Here is a 19235-nt window from a genome sequence, read left to right as displayed (position 1 = left end):
ATCAACATCAATCTAATAAACAAGGTGTCTCAGAATTGGAGGACGATCCGGAACATGCAATATTCCGAATCTTGATGCAAGAAAGCATCGAAAAGTCCTTTACCGTTTTACGATCCGAAGGTCCGTTCTCGAGATATTAATAGTTGAATATCGTTGAATATTAGCGGTGGAACTTCCGGGCCGCGAGGTTCAAAGCCGAAACAGCTGACGCGGAACAGCGATACCTAACGCGCGCACAACAGAATCCGACCGCGTTAGTTCGAACTGTGAAAATGAGATAGCGCCACTAACCCATTTTTAAGGATAAGGATTTAAGGAAAAAGGCCCAGGTGTCAATGAGGCCCTCGGAGGAGGGAGGGGCCCAGGCGTCAACCGCCTCGACTGTCACGTCGAACTGCTCATCGACCGCCCGTCACAAAACTCTTTTAGTGACCTACAAATACTTGGAATCTGCGAGTGTATTTTGTCGATTTTTTCTCTACTTTGGACACTCATATTATTAGATACCAACACAATCTCGTTGAACCATGAACAGAGCGAGCTGCATTGAACCTTCCTCTTTCGAATGAGACCTCACCCAGCTCAAAATATGCTGATATAAGGACAAACAACGTACTTCCTCAAACCCATGTTTTGGGCCAGATTGTGTCGGTATACAGCGCGCTGCATTACCGGTGTCTACCCCTAAATCACCACTGGTGAACGCGTTTTTCTTTTACTAACTTACCGACTGCGCTGATCGCGTTGCATTAGTTCCCAGAGTCACCGTTCTTAACTACAAAATGCGCGTGAAAAACCTCTGATTTTTCACAAAGTCGGCGTTTCAGTCGCGTGACACTAGCTACAATAAAATGTAAAGTCTATCCTATACCTCGCTGTGGCACACTTACATAATTCTTTGCTGATTGCTCGACTCGCGAGAGATATCTGGTCTGTGGTATTGGTGAAGCTCTATACACATACAGTGTAGTAGATTAGGATTGAATAAAGCCTTTCACGTGTCACAACGCGGCCTTTATTTTTATGTGTGTGTAGCGTAAGGAACTATGTGACGTTTACATGATACATCATATTATCATGCACTATAACTTTACTGATAATTCGCCGTAGTCCTTAAGTAACGTATTCCACATGATTCGAACATAGAACAGCCGAAACGTGTACCCGTGAGGCACGCCGATGATTTTAGGTTAAAGTGTCTCGTTTCCAATACAAAATAAAGAACATGCGGGCGGCTATTGCGGTCTTGTGCGTTTTCCTCGGCTGTTGCAGCAATGTTGTTTTCTTGGAGCTTCTTGTCAAGTAAGTACTTCACATTTGCAATTATTCTATAATTTTCGCCAGTAGCTGCGCGTAGTACGTGACCGTGAAATTTAACGACCCAATGATTAACACCACGGTAAATGGTACACAAATGGCACTCTAAATATAATAGTTATTACTATCGTCTTCGTTAAGATAATAGCGACGGTTTTTCTTTTTTAGAGAAGATCCAGGTAGCGGGAATCTTATCACATTCGCGCAGTTCCTTTTCATATCGATAGAAGGATTTCTATTCACTTCGAAATGCGGAACTGTAAAGCCTAACATAGGAATTAAAGATTACTTTATACTGGTGTCTATGTTCTTTATCACAAACGTTTGCAACAATTATGCATTCGATTTCAATATACCTATGCCATTGCACATGATATTCAGAGCTGTGAGTATCTCGGGCTGAAACTGCTGATATCTAAATTTGCAAATCCAGGAACGAAACAATCGGGCATTCGTATTGTTACAGGGTTCTCTGATAGCTAACATGGTTATGGGTATTATTATTCTGAAGAAACAATATGCATTTAGCAAGTATTTATCAGTATTTATGATTACGCTTGGAATCGGTATCTGCACGATCGTTAGCGGCCAAGAAATTAAATCGCTGCAAGCTAAGAATATCGAACAAGTAGCTACTACGCCATGGGACGACTTCTTTTGGTGGGCCCTGGGTATATCGTTATTAACGATCGCGTTATTCGTGTCTGCAAGAATGGGTATCTACCAAGAAGTATTGCACAAGAAGTATGGAAAGAATGCTAGGGAAGCATTATACTACACGGTACATTTCTCTTTATATTAGTACTAGTTTTTTAGCCTGTCTTCGCCAGGCATTACTGTCCTATATAATAAGATGCCTAAGATAACCAGTTTTCGTTGGAAACTCCCCTAGAAACAATTTTCGCTGTGAAATATGAAATTTTACAACTTTTGCGTACCTGACGGGTACCTAATTGGTCTCCTGAAGGGCATTTCGAGGGGCCCAAGTCACATACGTGCCCAGACTCACTGCCCGCCGACATTTGAGACACCCCCTAGAAACGAAATAATTCTTGATATTATTACAACAACTAATGTGTGACAAAGACCCCAAATCAAAGAAATTTGAGGACATTTGTCTCCATGAGAGCCCAAATAAAGAGCGCATTTCGACTCTGCGTTAAGAGCGCGTTTGTATATCCTCTACTTTGTGGAATCCTTCGGTCGAGAGTGAGAGAACTCGTGAGCGAGCGAAAAAGGATGAAAGAGTCGAGACGAAGTTACCGCCGGCTACGAAAGAGAGGAAGCATGATACCTTGCCTCGCTTTGTCTTTCAGCTTGAGCTCGACCCGCGTGCCGAACTACATACAATACTTGTTTTATGACACAGGTACTACCCATTATCGAATTTTCCAGGTTTTGGATTTTTTACGGCATCTTCGGGTGCCGAGGAAACTTCATGCCGAATCTGAACCTTCTAGGTCATCGGGAAGTACGAAAAAAAGCCCCTGGAAAGATTTTGCTAACAAACGAGCAGCATCCACCTTTAGCGTCTTATTATATAGGACTCTGTGTATAAGCTCGTGAAATACGTAACGCACAATATTTCTTCCAGCATCTATTACCTTTACCGTTCTTTTTAACATTGGCTCCTAATATTTGGGAGCACTTTAAGTACGCGCTGGTATCGGAGCCGGTGGAAGTGTCGGTGCTCAATTCACACGTCCCATTATTAATTCTATATCTTCTAGGAAACATTCTCACGCAGTATCCTTTTTTAAAAATCTGTGTACGTGATCGATTTACTCGATTGAAAACGCTTTTCGCTGTTATCCACGATCCACCCTTAACAATAATTTCAGATACATGTGCATCAGTTCTGTTTTCGTACTGACGACGGAATGCACGTCACTGACGGTGACGTTAGTGATAACATTGCGAAAATTCCTGTCTCTAATATTCTCGATAGTGTATTTTAAGAATCCTTTCACAATTTACCACTGGCTTGGTACGCTCTTAGTCTTTGCAGGGACAGTGATATTCACAGAAGTATTACCAAAGATTAAGGAAAGTTTGCAACCTGTGAAGAAGGAGAAGAAAGTACAATAATGAATGACGTTGCTCATAAAATAAGCAGAATGTTATATGATATTTCATGAATAAACTTGATCTTTGTGATTAAAGTAGGATGTAATTATTAACCGCAGTGGCGCGCTCAGGATTTAATCTTACCGGAGCTGAGTTGAATTGATTAAAGTATTTTTAATGCAAAATTTAGTTAAAGAATAAAATCCCGGTTTTCTTTTCTTTAGCTCTTGAATTATTTCAGTCGTGGTTACACTAATCTCCTTTTTCCTTTTTTTCGGGGGGTGCCCCTTGACCCCCCGCCCTGGGTGCGCCATTGATAAACCATAATCTCTTTATCCTTGAATTTTTACATTTCACCAAGAAGTATTTATGCGTATTCTTTTTTCACAAATGTAATGGTGACATTTTGCAGCTGTTCCTTTTATGCTTAATGTAGATTTCTAATTAAAAAATACTTTTATACAGAAAATAGTAAGAAGTAATTCATTTGACGTGAAATGTATAATTCCATTGAAGGAAAGAGTACATATTGCATGTACATTTCCAAAGAAAAGCAACGAAAAGACAATCTTTGTTAAAATTATCAACCATTTGGTTTTATCTACCTATATTCAGAAAAAAAAGAGATAAACTGGTCGGTTTGCATAATTTATTCGCCGTATCTTCTTTCTGCGGTAAAGTTTAGTGCTGCTTTTAATATCACACAAATAAAATTTATCTTTTCTGTTTAAGGGGGTACATGGGTATTTCGGGGTCAAAAAATCGATTTTTTTTTCTCGATTGTTTATGATAGTCACAAGTCTTAACGCTGATTCAGATACGTCCAGTAATTTAGTCGAGTAGCGAGTAATTTAGTAATTTACCGTATGTGGATACCAAAAGTATAGTAAAACAATGGTAAATAACTAAATTACTCGCCACTCGACGTGCCGGACAGCCTTTAGAAGTATTTTAAAAACCTCACTATTAACAAAAATTCTTTCCATATAAATATATTTTGTTTCGTTAATTAAACGAGCTGCTCCAATTACAATTTTTGCATTGGGAAGACAGCTTTTTAATGATACAAGTACATTTTCTTTTATAGAATATACTTTATACAATAAACACATTTTTCTTTCTACCTAGTAACAATTTGTATGCAATATTAGGTCACGTTATGAATGTTCATATATCATTGCTTCGTAATATATTCGGTGATAAAAGCTCGGTGTGATCGGAAAATTGTCTGGAACACTAAATACCAAACGGAAACTGATGACATCGTGCTGATAGGTCGGAAATAAGTTTCACAGTTCTACTACCGCACGACCTCCATTAATTTATGGGGAGTATTGAATGTAGCGCCTTCGAATGTAGCAGCGTGTACATCGAATGCGATAAAAATTGTTTATAGACATTAGGATGACTTATACACTTTGCGAGATCACTATCCCTATACGAGTCAGATACTTTCGTTGGAAACAAATATAATACACAATTCTTGTATAAATGTAGAAAATGGTAAGAAAATAAAGCTAAAACTTCAAGGAGCTCGGTTGACAATTTCTATGGCTGAAGTATGGATAAATGACTTGTTACCTTGCAATACTATACATTTCTTTTCTGGCATAAAATTAATACGATACTCAGTTATAGTTATAATATATAGTTATTATATATATATATTATTATTATATATATATATAATAATAATCAAACTAATATATGCATTGAAGAGTACAACAGTTGAAATTGGAACCCTATCTAGTATCTAACTATTCTTACATTGGTCAACATATATGAAAAACTTCACATCGATTTATCCCCTGCTTTATACGAGAATTCTGCAACTTGAATGAAAGACATCCTTCTGTGACTTAGTTTACGCCTACTTCTCAGAATAGATCCGTCTTCGCACCTGACGCATATTAAATAGATCACAAAAATATAAGAATTTTTTAACCACCCGATGCCAATGCTATTTAAACGAGATAATTCAAATTGTACTTGATGCTTCTATACCTAGCGTTAAAAAAAATAGCTCCGACAACGCCGTATATCTACTAAGAATACCTTCTACAGAGTCATCGAAAGTAAACGAAAATCATTATCGTAAATCACATGATTGGTTAAATTACAGAATTTCCACTACAAATGGTTCTCTCGCCTGCATCCCGTCGAATTTTCATCAGCACCGCCATTTGTAGTCGGTAGAATAATTATTATACTTAAAGTTCTTTGTACTAAAGATTAAAATGGAACGGCGTCGGGTTTCTCAACGACCTTGAAGATATTTGACAACTCGTCGACTAACGTTTCGTATCGATAGGCCACCCGAATATCTGGCACATTAGTTCGAGTAATATCATTACCAGCTACACCCTCCTTAGTATAATTCGGCCCAAGCCAATATTGTTTACTCTGAAAGGTAAAAAAACAGAAAGTATGTATAAAATGTTATATGCATGCCCTTCTCGTTACAAGGTGTACCCAAATTATGATATTTTATAAGCTGAGGCTTCGTTTTTGAGACAGCCGAAAATATGGGAGTGACAATTATAATTTTCGGACAATTGAATCCTGCGCGTGCTATTTAAATGACGATGACAAATGCACACGAACAAATTAACATTCCTAATTCCTCATTTCCGTTCGTGCGACGAAAATGAGTCTCACGTTAGTGTTACCTCACTCTGACAATAAGTTTTAACGCGATATAGGTAGTATCAACGAATCGCAGGAAGTATACCGCGGGACAGGTCTTCTCGGTCTCGTGCTCGAAATAGTACTGACTTCTCGAAGGTGTGCTTGGCTTTACAGGGGTATTATTGTTTATCTCGAGATACAGGGTACGCAAGCAATTAAGAAAGGTAGGAGAGTCAGTGACTGGAAGGATTTAGGGCAAAAGGTTTCGGGTATTTGTAGAATTTAGAAGTAAAGGAAAAGAAAAGTGTAGGGCTCGGTTCATTAATAAATGATCCAGTTTCCTAACTTTTCTTTTTTCGATTTTTTTCTTGGGACCCCACCTGGACATTATGTTCTGTAGATATTAGTAATGACAACGATTAGATAAACAAGCATACAAGTGTAATTTGGACGTTATTTTATCAGAAATCTCTCTTTCACATTTTTCAATTACTTTCCTTTTCTACGTATTCTATATTTCTTTTTTAATTTTCAATTGCTTGTGTCTTAAAAGCGAAGCCTTAAGTTACAGATTAATAATAGTTAATGCCACTGGATGATTAACACACCACGAGAAATGAAAGAAAAATGTGAAGATCTTTCCCTTTTGTTCTTTTCACTTATATGGACACACTCCTTCGCAGCTCACTAAATCTATAATTTCACTATATCTCCTCTATATCAAACGAATATATATAATACATACCTTATGTGGAAATCCACTCATAAGTACCGAGTTACGTGCTAATTCACACATATCACATGAACTGAGTTTCCATACTTGCGTAGCGATACTGTACTCTTCCATTAAAGGTTCCTATAAAAAGTGATACTTCTGATTACAGCAAATTGTTACGTAGATATATTGTTCCAGTAAAATATATACGAGAAATAAACCGTCAACGCGGTGGCTGGGTCTTTTTGGACCCATGCCAAGCTACCGAGCATAATAGTAAACAGTAATAAAGAAAACCTTCGGAATTGAAAATCGAATTACTCTAACAAAAAGACCATCGTCTAAAATGCATATGGTGGGACAGTTTTTATGGGTTTAAACGGACCCAGGCGCCAGAGGTACGTAAAAGAGACATTGAGAGCAACAACGGGCTGACCCTAGGAAATACTCGGTAAACGGAGAAATAGGCGATCTAAAAAATAGGTTGCAACAGAATTTTGTTGAAGAGCAGTCATAATTTTTAACTTCTGATGCTATTCGAAATGCTTCCTACTGAAGACATAATTAATTCTCCATTTAATTTTGAATAAATATGGTAAACAAATGTCACCAGAAAATTCCATCGCAACAGATGATTTTGTTGTGCCATATGGTTTTAAATTGGAAAACATTAATCTTGCCTATTTTACATAATTAGCAGAGCCTATCTGTTCTCAATGCCTCAAACAGCATTGTATTACACTAACCTTGGTGAAGTGGAATTGAAGAGGGTCGTCAGTGGAAAGACTTACACACAGCCCTCTTGCTAAATACTCTGGAAGTGGATTACGATGATAGTTCAAAAAGAGAGAATTGTTACTGAGTGGTGACATCGCTATCCCAATTTGCGCCAGGTAGTACAAGTATTGCAAGACTGGGACCTTTCGAAGCAAGAGACCGTGAGAAATGTTCTCCGCCATCATGTATCCACACACGAGATGCTGGATAGGACCAGCCTCGCCACAATGAGGTCTAAGAACGAAGGTGTTGAAACCCTGTGCCCTGTAAAATACATTGCGCACTAGTTACACAGAGGAATAACTTAAAAACACAGGTGATATCAACAATAAGAGAAATAGACTCACGCTCTAAAATGATTCAGGACTGTCATGTTAGCGTAGGTATAGTATTGGTAATACGCATACGGAGGATTCTCGATATCATCCCACTCCGCCGGTGAAGAAACATCTTTGTCGAACAAGGGATTCTCAGGTTTACTTTCGTCATCGACTGAATCGAACCCTATTACCTACAGCACCAGTCAATAAATTCAATTATCTCTTTGAATTTCATAACTGTACCGACGATGCGTGTCTGGATTTTCACTTACATATTGAAGAAATTTATGTAGGTCCGGATGAGTATTGGGATCATTTGTCACTTCAAAGAGAGGCAGGAAGATGTTGTTCAATATCTCTTGGAAGTTCGTCATCAGTTTGTTCAGTTTGAAGATATCGCTGCACGCAACCACGGTTTCAGATTAATAAACGTTAATGATAAACACATATACCGTACAGTAAAAGACTCACTAAAGTCGAGGAATTTGAATAAGCCAGCGGACGTTGTCCGAATACACGTCGCTCTGGATTGCCCATTTCGCTAACTTGTCCCATTCCTCAGGGTTCTTGCCGTAAATCGAGAGACGTAACTCCGCGTTCTGGTACTTCGATTCCTCGAGATCACTCGCTACTTCCTTAATTATGCTCGCGAAGAATTTACCATTCAAGTAATTGTCCGTCTTTAAAAACACTTCGCGCAGTCGACTCTCACCTATTGGATTGTACTTGGCGTTGAATTTGTCGAACCTATGGAACGTGTTTCTGTCCTGGAAAAAGAAGAAGTTGCGCCTATAGAAATACAGAGGGCTTTATAAGTCACCATATATTATATCGAAGCAGGTTAAATTTCAGATAAATAGACACAGATTAGCACATCAGAATTAGAGGAAGTAATTGTAATTTTTTAACAGAATGGCACTATTACGCCTTAATGCTTCGATAATCCTTTTCCTAGACCTTGGGTGGCGTAACACCCAGCTTTCATCCTATTAGACGTATTTGCCTGAGGTTTCATTAATTGTAAGTATTCCACAGAAAGATCAAGGATATATATATATATCAATTTTTCATAACTACATTATGCAGGTAGTTGAAAAGAGGATTGTGTAATAGTGCCTGACGCTGTACATGTATAATTAATCTTTTCAATCGCGCGTGAATTTTTCTCTGAACTTTATCCCATTTCAACAGAATATGTAGCGACTTTTGACAAACCAAGCACCAGCAAGCACTTACTGCGTGTACGTCTAACATGTCAACGCTGAGGTCGTAGGTGGTCAGATTCATGGATTGAAACACCTCCCTGAGGGTCATTGTCTCTCCATTCTTTGAACAGGTAACAATTTCATCTGCATGATTCTTCAAAGTCTTCTTGATAAACCTGAGCAGATGTTTCTGATTCATACAGGACGCCGCGTGAATATGAGTGTCCACCTGAAATGAAAAGCTTGAAACGTCCACGGGGCAAATCTCTAGTATATATATTTGCTGCTGATTGTGCGATTGTTCCATATTGACCTTTCTGATGTTATAAAAATCTCTGTGTTGGACAGCCTTCTGGCTGGCAAGCTCTCCGAGCTCGTTCAGCAGCACGTGCAGCTGGAATTTCGACGAAAGGTAGCTCAGTCTTCTGTAGCAAAAGGACTTCAAAGGTCCATCGGCGATCATTGCGCAGAGGAGGTTCATGTCCCTGACGAAGATCGCCAGGTCGGGATACGAATACGGAATTGGCTTGCCGTTAGCAAAGTCTTCTTCGTTGGCGTACAGGTTGAACACACCGTTAACCGGTGCGATTTTGTAATTCTTCGACGGAGGGAATACGCATTCCCACGGATCCCCTCTAGACGCGGGTGCGTGCACGGGATGGTCTGGTAATAAATAGGAGGAATATAGATATCAACACTTTTCAGATCTATGGATTGCGTAGTCTTATTATGTTCTTGTTAAAGAAAATTAATAATATGAGAAAATCGATTAAATATGAAAGGTAATACGATTTAGGACGTTTCAAGTTAAGGAGAATAGTGGGAGGAGGACCTTTCCAATGCGCTTCTTTGATCAGAGCATCGATGTCCGCATCGGATCGAATATGTATCCATAAATTCGCTTTCAACTTGCGATAATGCCCCTTTACCCTCGGAAATAAAACATTAAGCTGACTTTACATCATGAACATTTCTCTGGTGGACGGGCAAACGAGTATAAGTCAGAATTATTAGGTTTGCAGAAAGACACTTGAGATATTCAAAGTGCTACGTAAGATCAGGTGTTATATTTTGGATATTCATAACAATTGTGTTAAAGTAAACTTTTATTTTTAACGTCGATTTAGAATAAAAAGAAACTATTTGAGCTCGAGGTAAAAAATGACTTATACTCGTCTGCCCGTCCACCAGAGATTTATCGTATTTAACCCTTTCAGACCATATGTGTATCTTCAACACAACTGCAAAATTCTGAACACGTAGAATATTTATTCATTTATTTATTTGCATGGAAAAATCCTTTTCGTCAGAAAATTAGGCAACTGAGTATAGACCACTATTTTAATTTCAACGAACCAACCACATAGCTTTAATCAGGCAAAATTGCAAGTATTCTGCAGGATGAGTTTAGATTAAAAAAGTTTTAGCATTTATTCGAGATGTTCGAATATTATTCGACGCATAGTGGATGAATAGATTGATTCAAGTGAAATGTATGCAACAAATGAAGGTATTTTTTTATTGCAAAAACTGGCCGTTTTCACGCTGGAATTTTTTAAAATTTCGTTGAAACTTATGGTTTCATTATTGCCAAATGTGCAGTATAAATATTATTTCTACATACTCATATAAGTACAAAAGGTACTACCAATATAAGCTCTTCTAGGAAGACTTTTGTATTAATAATATTATAATACAATTTTATAAAAGTAACTCAAAGTGTAGAATAAATATCCAACAAATACAAAAATCTTGTTGAAAGACAAGATGCAGATAACAAATTTCTAAACTGAAAAAGGTGCCTTTATTCGTCAAATAAATTCATTTGGAACATATTCACTTAATTATCCTTTGCTCGCATCTGTATTTGAGTAACTTCATTATACTAATCACAGTAATTATTAAATGAAAATCATGGGGGGTCAAAGTGTCTCCTAAAAATAAATCAGATGCTCATTGGACTGCTGCAAAAGAAATAAACGATAATCATTTTACTATTGCAGTTGTGTGATAGAAAACATTGTTTCTTTCTCTTCTCTCTTTTAACTTTATCTCATTTCAGACTGAAACGAATAATTTTCTACAATGCTTGTCCTCTGCTTAGAGAATCAATCCAGGTCTGAAAGGGTGAATGTATAAAAAATCTGATGACCGTACGAAGGAGTTAGATATATTATGAAATCGATATCGCTTTACGGTTTTTGGGATAAATACCTGCAATGGCTTTACGATCGTCGTGCTGAACTTCATCGTCACTGTTCACCGGCCTTTTATCAACACTGCGCAGGAATCGCGACGTTATAGAAGGGAAGGTCTGTTTCGAATTGTTCATATACTTTTCACGTATTGCCAGCGCTTGGACCAGCATCTGGGATGCCCGCTGAAGGTCTTCCAACGGCACCTAAAATATGTACTGTTAAAAATTTCAAAAGTTCGCGTTCGCAGAGCCAACTCTTGTTTCTCTTTCTCCTGTTGCAGTTACTGAACATAGCTAAATTTTCGAGCGGCAAGGTAATCAAGCATCTCATTTGCGATGGTACACGGCGTTGGTCAGGACGAGTTGCACAACCATGTAATATTTCGAACACGTAGAATGAGATTCTTTTACATGAACCTTCGTTTTCGAGAAAATCGGCTTGGAAAATTCGTTATCAGTAAATACAGTGAAATTGCGAATGAAATATACATGGTACTTCAGAAAAAAAGAAGTCGAAGTTGTAGAATATTTATTTTCGAGCGAGGCTTTATTCCTGAGAAAATCGAGTTCGAAAATCCATCAAATACGGGAAGGCTCGATTAAAATTCGGTTTTATCTAATAAATCGATTTTCTCGCGAACAAAGCTCCGTTCGGAGTTATTATACAATTTGGACTCATTTGTATATGAGGTTTCATTTAATTTCCAGTTGTGGCCATATTTAGGGATAAATTGCGCTGATTTTTAATCACGTGTGCGTGTATCAGGCGAATTTTCAAAGTCGATTTTCTCGGAAATGAAGGCTCGTATAAATTTGTTTCTACATTTTCGATTTGCTTTGCTCGAAGAATCAGACTATGCTTGGTTGCACCATCCGTTCTCACTCACCCTGTATGTAAGTACAAGGTGATTAGAAAAACTAGGCCACACAGTAGCTGTTGTATTTAGCTGGAAATTGATACAGAGAAATATTATGGTAGTTGATTTGGGAAAAGTGTGACCGTAGGAAGATGAACTAATTAAAATATGCAACATTTTCTCATCTACCCTTTTTTTATTTTTGAAGTTAAGTTTGGCCCAGTTTCTAAAATCACTCTGTATAAAAATTGATAGAATGTTTTTATGAAAAATGTATTCATTTAATTTAATTACCTTCGCGAAGTTTAAGGAGGGATTCCTCTGTGACACCTTGAAAAAATTGATTTTTCTTTCATTTTTCGGAAATATATATATATTATATATTTGAGAATATACTCTTAAATTTTGGAAGAGAAATTTCAAGTATTCTGGCTTGTACACCCCTCGCGGTGAGTGCTCCGAGTCCCTGACAACTTTAAACGCGTTTTTCTCGAACCGTAATTTTTCCACCTGGCGTAGATAAAATCTCAAAAACTACACGGCCGATTGCTCTGAAATTTTCACAGGTTAGTCCACATACTACTAGCTTCCGTCGGTACCAAAATTATACTTTTATGTCGAGTTTATCGTACTCTTCTTTATTACACAATCACCGAAAAATAATCAAACTTCGGAATTTGAACTTTAAGCATTCGCCGTTTTGGCAATTTTCAACATAAATTATTTATTTTGGTACGGACGATAGCGACAAACATACCGATTAAGAATCTTCTTGATTTTTTTATTTCAGTCCAGCCTGAGAGCTCCAATCGCGTACGCCAGCGAGGTACGATTTTAAACGCGCGTTTATTGGCGCGCGAGATAGAAACAAGAAACAATTGAAACTATATAAAAAATTATGTACGACGAGGGAGTAATTAAATAAACTACAAAAGAGGCATCGCTGAAGGAATTCACGAGAACTGTTAAACTTTGCAACGTTCACAGAGGAATGCCCCTTTAATTGTGTTAAATTTAAGATTCAAGAACTACACATGTGCAGACAATAATCTAATAAATTACAATTATTTATCTATTAATAAAGTTTATTCAACAGATTTGCCGAACAATAGTGAGGTCCCGAATGCGCATGCACAAACTCAATCTACTGATTCAAGCATGCCTCAGCTGTCTCTTAACTCTGCCTAAACACCTCACTGTTGCTTGGTATACCTGTAGTACACATATGTGGGGCATTCTTGAAACGAGCACTGAAATCGATAACCTCGAAAGAGATAAGGGAGGTTTCAGTTTGAAGTTCCGACACAAAATCATGTTGCGTGCATACTCGGGAAGAACTTTGTGTATTAACGAAGACACACCATTGCGTAATAATTTACATAAATCCAGCAGACAAATATTATGGCCACGATTATCAACGGCAAAGCTCGCCAAGTTATCGTATTCTCTGGCTGGATGTTCGAGTGAAATCGAGAATAAAACGGTGAAGGATTTAACGCAACTGCTACTTTCGCACTATGGTGCGCGCAAAAACCTAAACGAGCTACGCAGATTTGTCGTACTGTAGTGGTACAGTTGTATTCGAAATTACGTTATGGTCAATATTCTATTAAAGCTGAATAAATCCGACGCGAAGGTCATCGCAGATTGGAGAGGATAACTCTTTAAAGATTAAAGAACCTCTTTATAGAACGACAGAACCCGAGGGTGGCAACGACGGGAGGGGGTGGCAGCGGTTGAGAAGGGTTTCCTACGTAATGCAGCACTCTCCAGGTTTCTCAGAAATCACACAAAAGACAGAGTTCACGATGTAACACAGATTTCGCGCACGAGCTTAATCATGAACTTGATTCGTCGGGTTTGCAGAGTGAACAAGGCACGTGTGCAAGTTGCGACAGTATACGTTCTCCGTTGCGAAAGAAAGGAGATTTTCCGTGGTAAAATAAATGAACCAATGTGTAATAAAATTGTTAAAAATTAGAGAAGTTTTCCAGATTCCCGGGGGATTGTCTAAATATTAATGGCAAGGAATGGAAGCTAATTAATGGTGTTATTAAATGCTAAAAATCCAAGAGACACGTATTTTCCGCATTCGCGTTTCCTCTCGAAATTAAACGCGTACCGCGAAAATGAACAACTGGCCTCCTGCAAATAATGCATTTTGCCTGGAATGAATTTCCGCGAAATTCAGACGACAAAGCGAATGATTTGTTATAAATTTCTGACGGAGGGGGGGAGGGAGGAACAGCAGGAACCGAGAATTACTTTGAAAGCCAGAAACGTTATTTCATTCCACCATTTCAGTTTCTCTTCATTGCAAGCATGCGTATTAATCGGCAACGAAACGACGCAGCTACAGAAATATTTGATTTGATACATTCCACTCTGAAAATGATAAGCAGGGAGAAATTATTTCAAACAAGGAGACCTTTGCGTTATTAGAACCTATAATAAAACGTTTATAAGTGAACGCAAGGTTTCTTATAAAAATCGAATGCGCCATAGTCATTTTTTAATAACTGCAACTTGGTGATAGTAATGCGTGTATTTGTGCGCCTGTTATAAATACCCGTATCTGGAATCACTGAATACTGATGAATGATTAGCTTTATGACCTTTGCGAACGTTATGATCATTGTGCCCGGTAACGTTAAAAATCAATACTGGCATATGCAGCTTTCAACGTACCCCAGAAGTATCCTCCCCGGATATGGAAACTCTCTGAAAGTGCGGCACAAAGTCATTTTCTTCGAAGATGTGATCGCCGTCATCTGGTACACCAGGTCCAAGCGACGGCTCATAATGGCTACGACGTTCCTCTAGGTCCTTGGCAGCTCTGAAAGGATACCCTGAATATCATTTTTTACTCGAAGTAACGAGCGAGGTTTAAATAAATGATACGCCTCTTCTCAATGGAACTGTAGAGAGAGCGTTTGATAGAATCTCGTGTAAAGTATGGACAAAGGTTACTTGCCGAAGCCTTCGGGGACATACAGCATTGTATATGAATCCTTGGGAGAGACCTGGCAAAATCTGTATCGGTTTTGAAACTTGCGGTGAATTTTTTATTCCCGCATATTGCACAGGGTAAATGGATTAAAAATTGAAGAGAATTATGCGTGTGATAATTACTCTTTTCTTACAAAGATGGTTGAAATTTTAAGTTCTCTTTTAATAATACGAAGGAAATGTTTTACTCTTAATGTCAATATGAGAAATGGTGTTTTAAAGAGGAAATATGATTGCTTTCCCACCGATCTAATTCTATGTTGTTTATCTGTTCCATTATGTTCTTCGCGTTAGCTTCGGGTTAGATGTACGAAATTTCGTGTACCCTTTGTGGAACAGACAGGGATCGGCGCGAGGCCCATTCGAGCCATCTGTAAAGCGATCTTCTTTTCAAAGTAAAACAAACTGTTTTACACACGTATGCGTAAGTCTGATTTTTTATTTATTAACATGCGCGAACTTAGAAACTGCACCACTGAAAGATTATTCTACCATTTGTAAGTAACAGTTGCTAAGGTTTCCAAGAATCGATTATTAGGTTAAAAAAAAGTGGAAAAGAAGTGGCAGTGAATGTAAGTGTGCCCCAAAATATGCGGTTAATAAAGTGTTGAAGTACCTATCTATGACATTCGTTGACTAGCAAGCAGATGTTAGAAAAGAAATACGCTTTATGTAGCGAGATTCTGGAGCATAGTTGGTCATAAAAATATGGTGAAATCGTATTTTGGTGGGTACTGTGCCTCGCTAGCCTGGGAGCCACTCAAGTGGCGTGCAAAGCGATATTTCTGAGGTTACAAACCACTGAATATGCCCTTTGTCAGCTATTATAAAACTGCATGTACTCATTTGGTCTCGAGCCTGGTCTCGTTCTTGAGGTACCATTGTCCAAAAAGTCGGCTGAACACATTCTTGGGTTCTTGACTCGAGGGCGCTACAGACTTTTCCCCCTGCAGCTTTTACATATCACTATGTCTCAGCAAAGCACTATCTACACGTGACTTCAAGTCAGCAACTACCACCTGATGCTCGTACACGTGGGGACATGGCAATGAAAACATCCAAAAACGAAATAGTGTCGAGCTATCTGCCTTCAGAACACGGCGACCACCTGTGGTGGGCCACCTAAATGCGTTCCTGGGTTATTAAAGCTCAACGCTAAAGAGGGCCACTGTTTTTTACACCTGCTGCTTCTACGAGTTCCTTATATCTGCTCTACCAAGAATGTACCAAGATATTGTGCTACTAATGTCAAATTGGTATGCTCAGTGCGTCGCTGGTCTTTTGATTTTTTAGTAAGTTACTGAACCGTGCAACTTCGCTCCTTGTTTTTACATCACTATAATATAGTTCGCTGTAGCACAACTTACTATAATATAGCTCACTATAATATAGTTCACTACATTACAGCTGACGATAATACAGATTACTATAATATATTTCACTGTAATATACTTCACTATACCATAGCTCACGATAATATAATTCTCTATACTATAACTCACGATAATAAAGATTACTATACTATAACTTACGATAATATAGATTACTATAATATATTTCACTGAAATATACATCACTATAGTATAGCTTACTATAATATAATTCACGTATACTATAGCTTAACGATAATATAGATTACTATAATATATTTCACTGTAATATACATCCCTATAGTATAGCTCACTATAATATAATTCACTATACTATAGCTCACGATAATATAGATTACTATACTATAGCTCACTATAATATAATTCACGTATACTGTAGCTTACGATAATAGATTACTATAATATATTTCACTGTAATATACATCCCTATAGTATAGCTCACTATACTATAGCTCACGATAATATAGATTACTACAATATATTTCACCGCAATATACATCACTATAGTATAGCTAACTATAATATAATTCACGTATACTATAGCTTACGATAATATAGATTACTATAATATATTTCACTGCAATATACATCCCTATAGTACAGCTCACTATAATATAATTCACTATACTATAACTCACGATAATATAGATTACTATACTATAGCTCGCGATGATATAGATTACAATCATATATTTCACTGTAATATACTTGGCTATAATATAGTTCACTATACTATAGCTCACACGATAATATAGGTCTCTATACTATAGCTCGCGGTGCTATAGACTACTATAATATATTTCACTATACTACATCTCCCTATAATACTTCTCTATAGCGTTGCTCACGATAATATATATATATATATAGATTACTGTAATATATTCCCCTATAATATAGCTTACAATAATATAGTACACTATACATGGTTGTACGATGTTATATTAAATCACTATAATATAGAGATATCTCCGCAAGACTCAATACTTATGCAATAAAATACTTCCGATCCTCAACTCGAAATTTTCGAGAAGCAGCACATCCCTAATTGGAAGGCACTCGTGAGCCACCCTGTATAATCGGGGTAGAATCAATTGGTCCCTCAAGGTCACTACGCGGGCCACTCGCACCGTACCGCATAGCTATCATGGTTGCTCTATCTCTCATCTCCCTATACCACATTCGTTTCTCTCTTTCTGTGTGAAAAGCAGGAAGCGCAAATCTGCAGGCATACGCTCCCTGTCTCAAATGGAGGGGCGAACTGACACGACGTTAAAGTGGAGGTCGCGCCTAACGCGATTCACGGTCGGGGAACTGACCTTGGCGGGTCAGTTTTATCTGTTTTTCTCGTGCCCTGTGGACAGGTCAGAAGTAGATGGTTTCATCCGCAATGCGATCATAGTGTGGTTGCCTCCACTATCGCGGTGCCGAGAGAACGTAACCAAGTAGAATGATGCGTGGTATAAGTAGTCAAGCATCTAACCACGAAATAGTATCGTAATGTGATTTAATCAAACCTATCATCAAAAAATTAGCAATTAATTAAAAAGTAGAACGCAAGGCAACTCTAAGCCTCGTTACGCACTTGCGACAAGTTGCCGGCAACTTGTCGCAAGTGCGTAACGGGGCTAAATCTCTGTAGCACCTCCACCTAAAATGCTTTTCCTTTCAATCCCCTTTCGGAATCGTACACCTTTCTTTAACCCATTTCCTTCTGAAGACAGTGACACGCGCATGTGTATTAAGAAACGCTTTCATTCATGAATCAAATGCAGTGATTCACACACCGATGTCTCCAGTATCGCCAGTAGCAACGTCTATTATTAAAAATGTACGCGACGCCGCATAATGAGCGAGCGAATCGAAAATGCGATAAGACGCCTTTCGATACTCTTATCGTTTGTTTCATAAACACGGCACGCCACGACAACCACTGTCGGCGATTCCTCCGAAACGCAACGCGAGATTTCTGCAATCATGTACGACGTTACGGTTGAGAAGAAATTTCAGATTGTGCCGTTACATTTATAGATTTATCGACGCTTGCGTTATCGTTAATCGGTGATCGGGAGAGCTTTCAGTACTGCAAACAGGACTGCGACGTAAATAATTCAGCATCGAGTGTTTAAGATGCCAGAAATCCCACAAGCTGCGCCCTCCGATGACTCTACGCTTCACTCCTCCGCACTAATTCGTTTAGTCAGCTCCTGCCGTTTATGATACGCTTCAAACGATTCACCAAGGTGTTTGAATATTCATACGCGCTTCCAATACGGGCGTGTGCATAAATAAAACATTACTCACAAATGTAGTCCACGAGAGACGTAAAATCGCCTACAAACTTGCACTCCTGCAAGGCAATGTAGCGTGGCGGGCACGACCAACTTTACAACTAAAGCAAATTCAAATTGAAATCTACGAATTGAAGTTTAGCCCTTTGTGGTCACACGGGGTGTATCGCACCCCGGGCAAATTTCTTCAAGCAGTACATGTCTTGTGCCAATATTTCTGTAAATTTTTAGAGCTTAATATTAAAATTTACAAATTTGGGGTAGTTTAACTATATTTTCGGCTACAAATTTAATTGTATCAAAATGTACATTTCTAGGGAAAGACTATTAGAGCATGACTGTCTGAATGTTACGAATGTAGAATTATCACTGAATAGTTAAAAGCAGGGCTTAAACCGTTATAAAGATTTCGGGTTTTGAAAGAGTTATGAAGAACCTTTATTCGCAATATCAGTTATAAA

At 38.2% G+C, this 19235-nt stretch overlaps 2 protein-coding genes across 14 annotated transcripts in view; one reads left to right on the top strand and one right to left on the bottom strand.

The window, feature by feature from the left end:
• The first annotated feature begins 924 nt into the window (after nucleotides 1-924).
• Efr (ER GDP-fucose transporter) lies at nucleotides 925-3479 on the top strand. Its single transcript, XM_076810632.1, has 5 exons — nucleotides 925-1302; nucleotides 1486-1702; nucleotides 1784-2098; nucleotides 2912-3063; nucleotides 3159-3479. The coding sequence occupies exons 1-5, from the start codon at nucleotides 1226-1228 to the stop codon at nucleotides 3403-3405; spliced, it is 1008 nt and encodes a 335-aa protein (XP_076666747.1). The 5' UTR covers nucleotides 925-1225; the 3' UTR covers nucleotides 3406-3479.
• An 881-nt stretch (nucleotides 3480-4360) lies between these two features.
• The window catches only part of Ampdeam (AMP deaminase), a 56495-nt gene continuing 41620 nt past the window's right edge, over nucleotides 4361-19235 (bottom strand). For 9 of the 13 annotated variants that reach the window (XM_076810617.1, XM_076810619.1, XM_076810620.1 and 6 more), the window contains 11 exons: nucleotides 14772-14919; nucleotides 12378-12413; nucleotides 11244-11430; nucleotides 9343-9692; nucleotides 9061-9258; nucleotides 8296-8591; nucleotides 8097-8223; nucleotides 7852-8015; nucleotides 7474-7768; nucleotides 6758-6868; nucleotides 4361-5787 (listed from right to left, as the gene is read on the bottom strand). In XM_076810617.1, coding sequence (XP_076666732.1) covers nucleotides 5617-5787; nucleotides 6758-6868; nucleotides 7474-7768; nucleotides 7852-8015; nucleotides 8097-8223; nucleotides 8296-8591; nucleotides 9061-9258; nucleotides 9343-9692; nucleotides 11244-11430; nucleotides 12378-12413; nucleotides 14772-14919 — 2083 coding nt within the window. In that variant the 3' untranslated portion in view covers nucleotides 4361-5616. Of the gene's footprint in view, nucleotides 5788-6757; nucleotides 6869-7473; nucleotides 7769-7851; nucleotides 8016-8096; nucleotides 8224-8295; nucleotides 8592-9060; nucleotides 9259-9342; nucleotides 9693-9861; nucleotides 9953-11243; nucleotides 11431-12377; nucleotides 12414-14771; nucleotides 14920-19235 lie in introns of those variants that run through there. The other 4 variants (XM_076810618.1, XM_076810628.1, XM_076810629.1 and 1 more) reach the window with 2 other exon arrangements.

This window comes from Andrena cerasifolii, chromosome 4, assembly GCF_050908995.1.
Source record: "Andrena cerasifolii isolate SP2316 chromosome 4, iyAndCera1_principal, whole genome shotgun sequence".
NCBI lineage: Eukaryota > Metazoa > Arthropoda > Insecta > Hymenoptera > Andrenidae > Andrena > Andrena cerasifolii.
This window is presented reverse-complemented; position numbering and strand designations above follow the sequence as displayed.

Excerpts from the sequence above, each read along its gene's own strand:
- Efr (XM_076810632.1), top strand. The coding sequence starts at position 1,226 with ATGCGGGCGGCTATTGCGGTCTTGTGCGTTTTCCTCGGCTGTTGCAGC. Across the intron at positions 1,703-1,783 it reads TGCACATGATATTCAGAGCT|GGTTCTCTGATAGCTAACAT; the intron begins GTGAGTATCTCG and ends GTATTGTTACAG. Across the intron at positions 3,064-3,158 it reads CTAGGAAACATTCTCACGCA|ATACATGTGCATCAGTTCTG; the intron begins GTATCCTTTTTT and ends CAATAATTTCAG.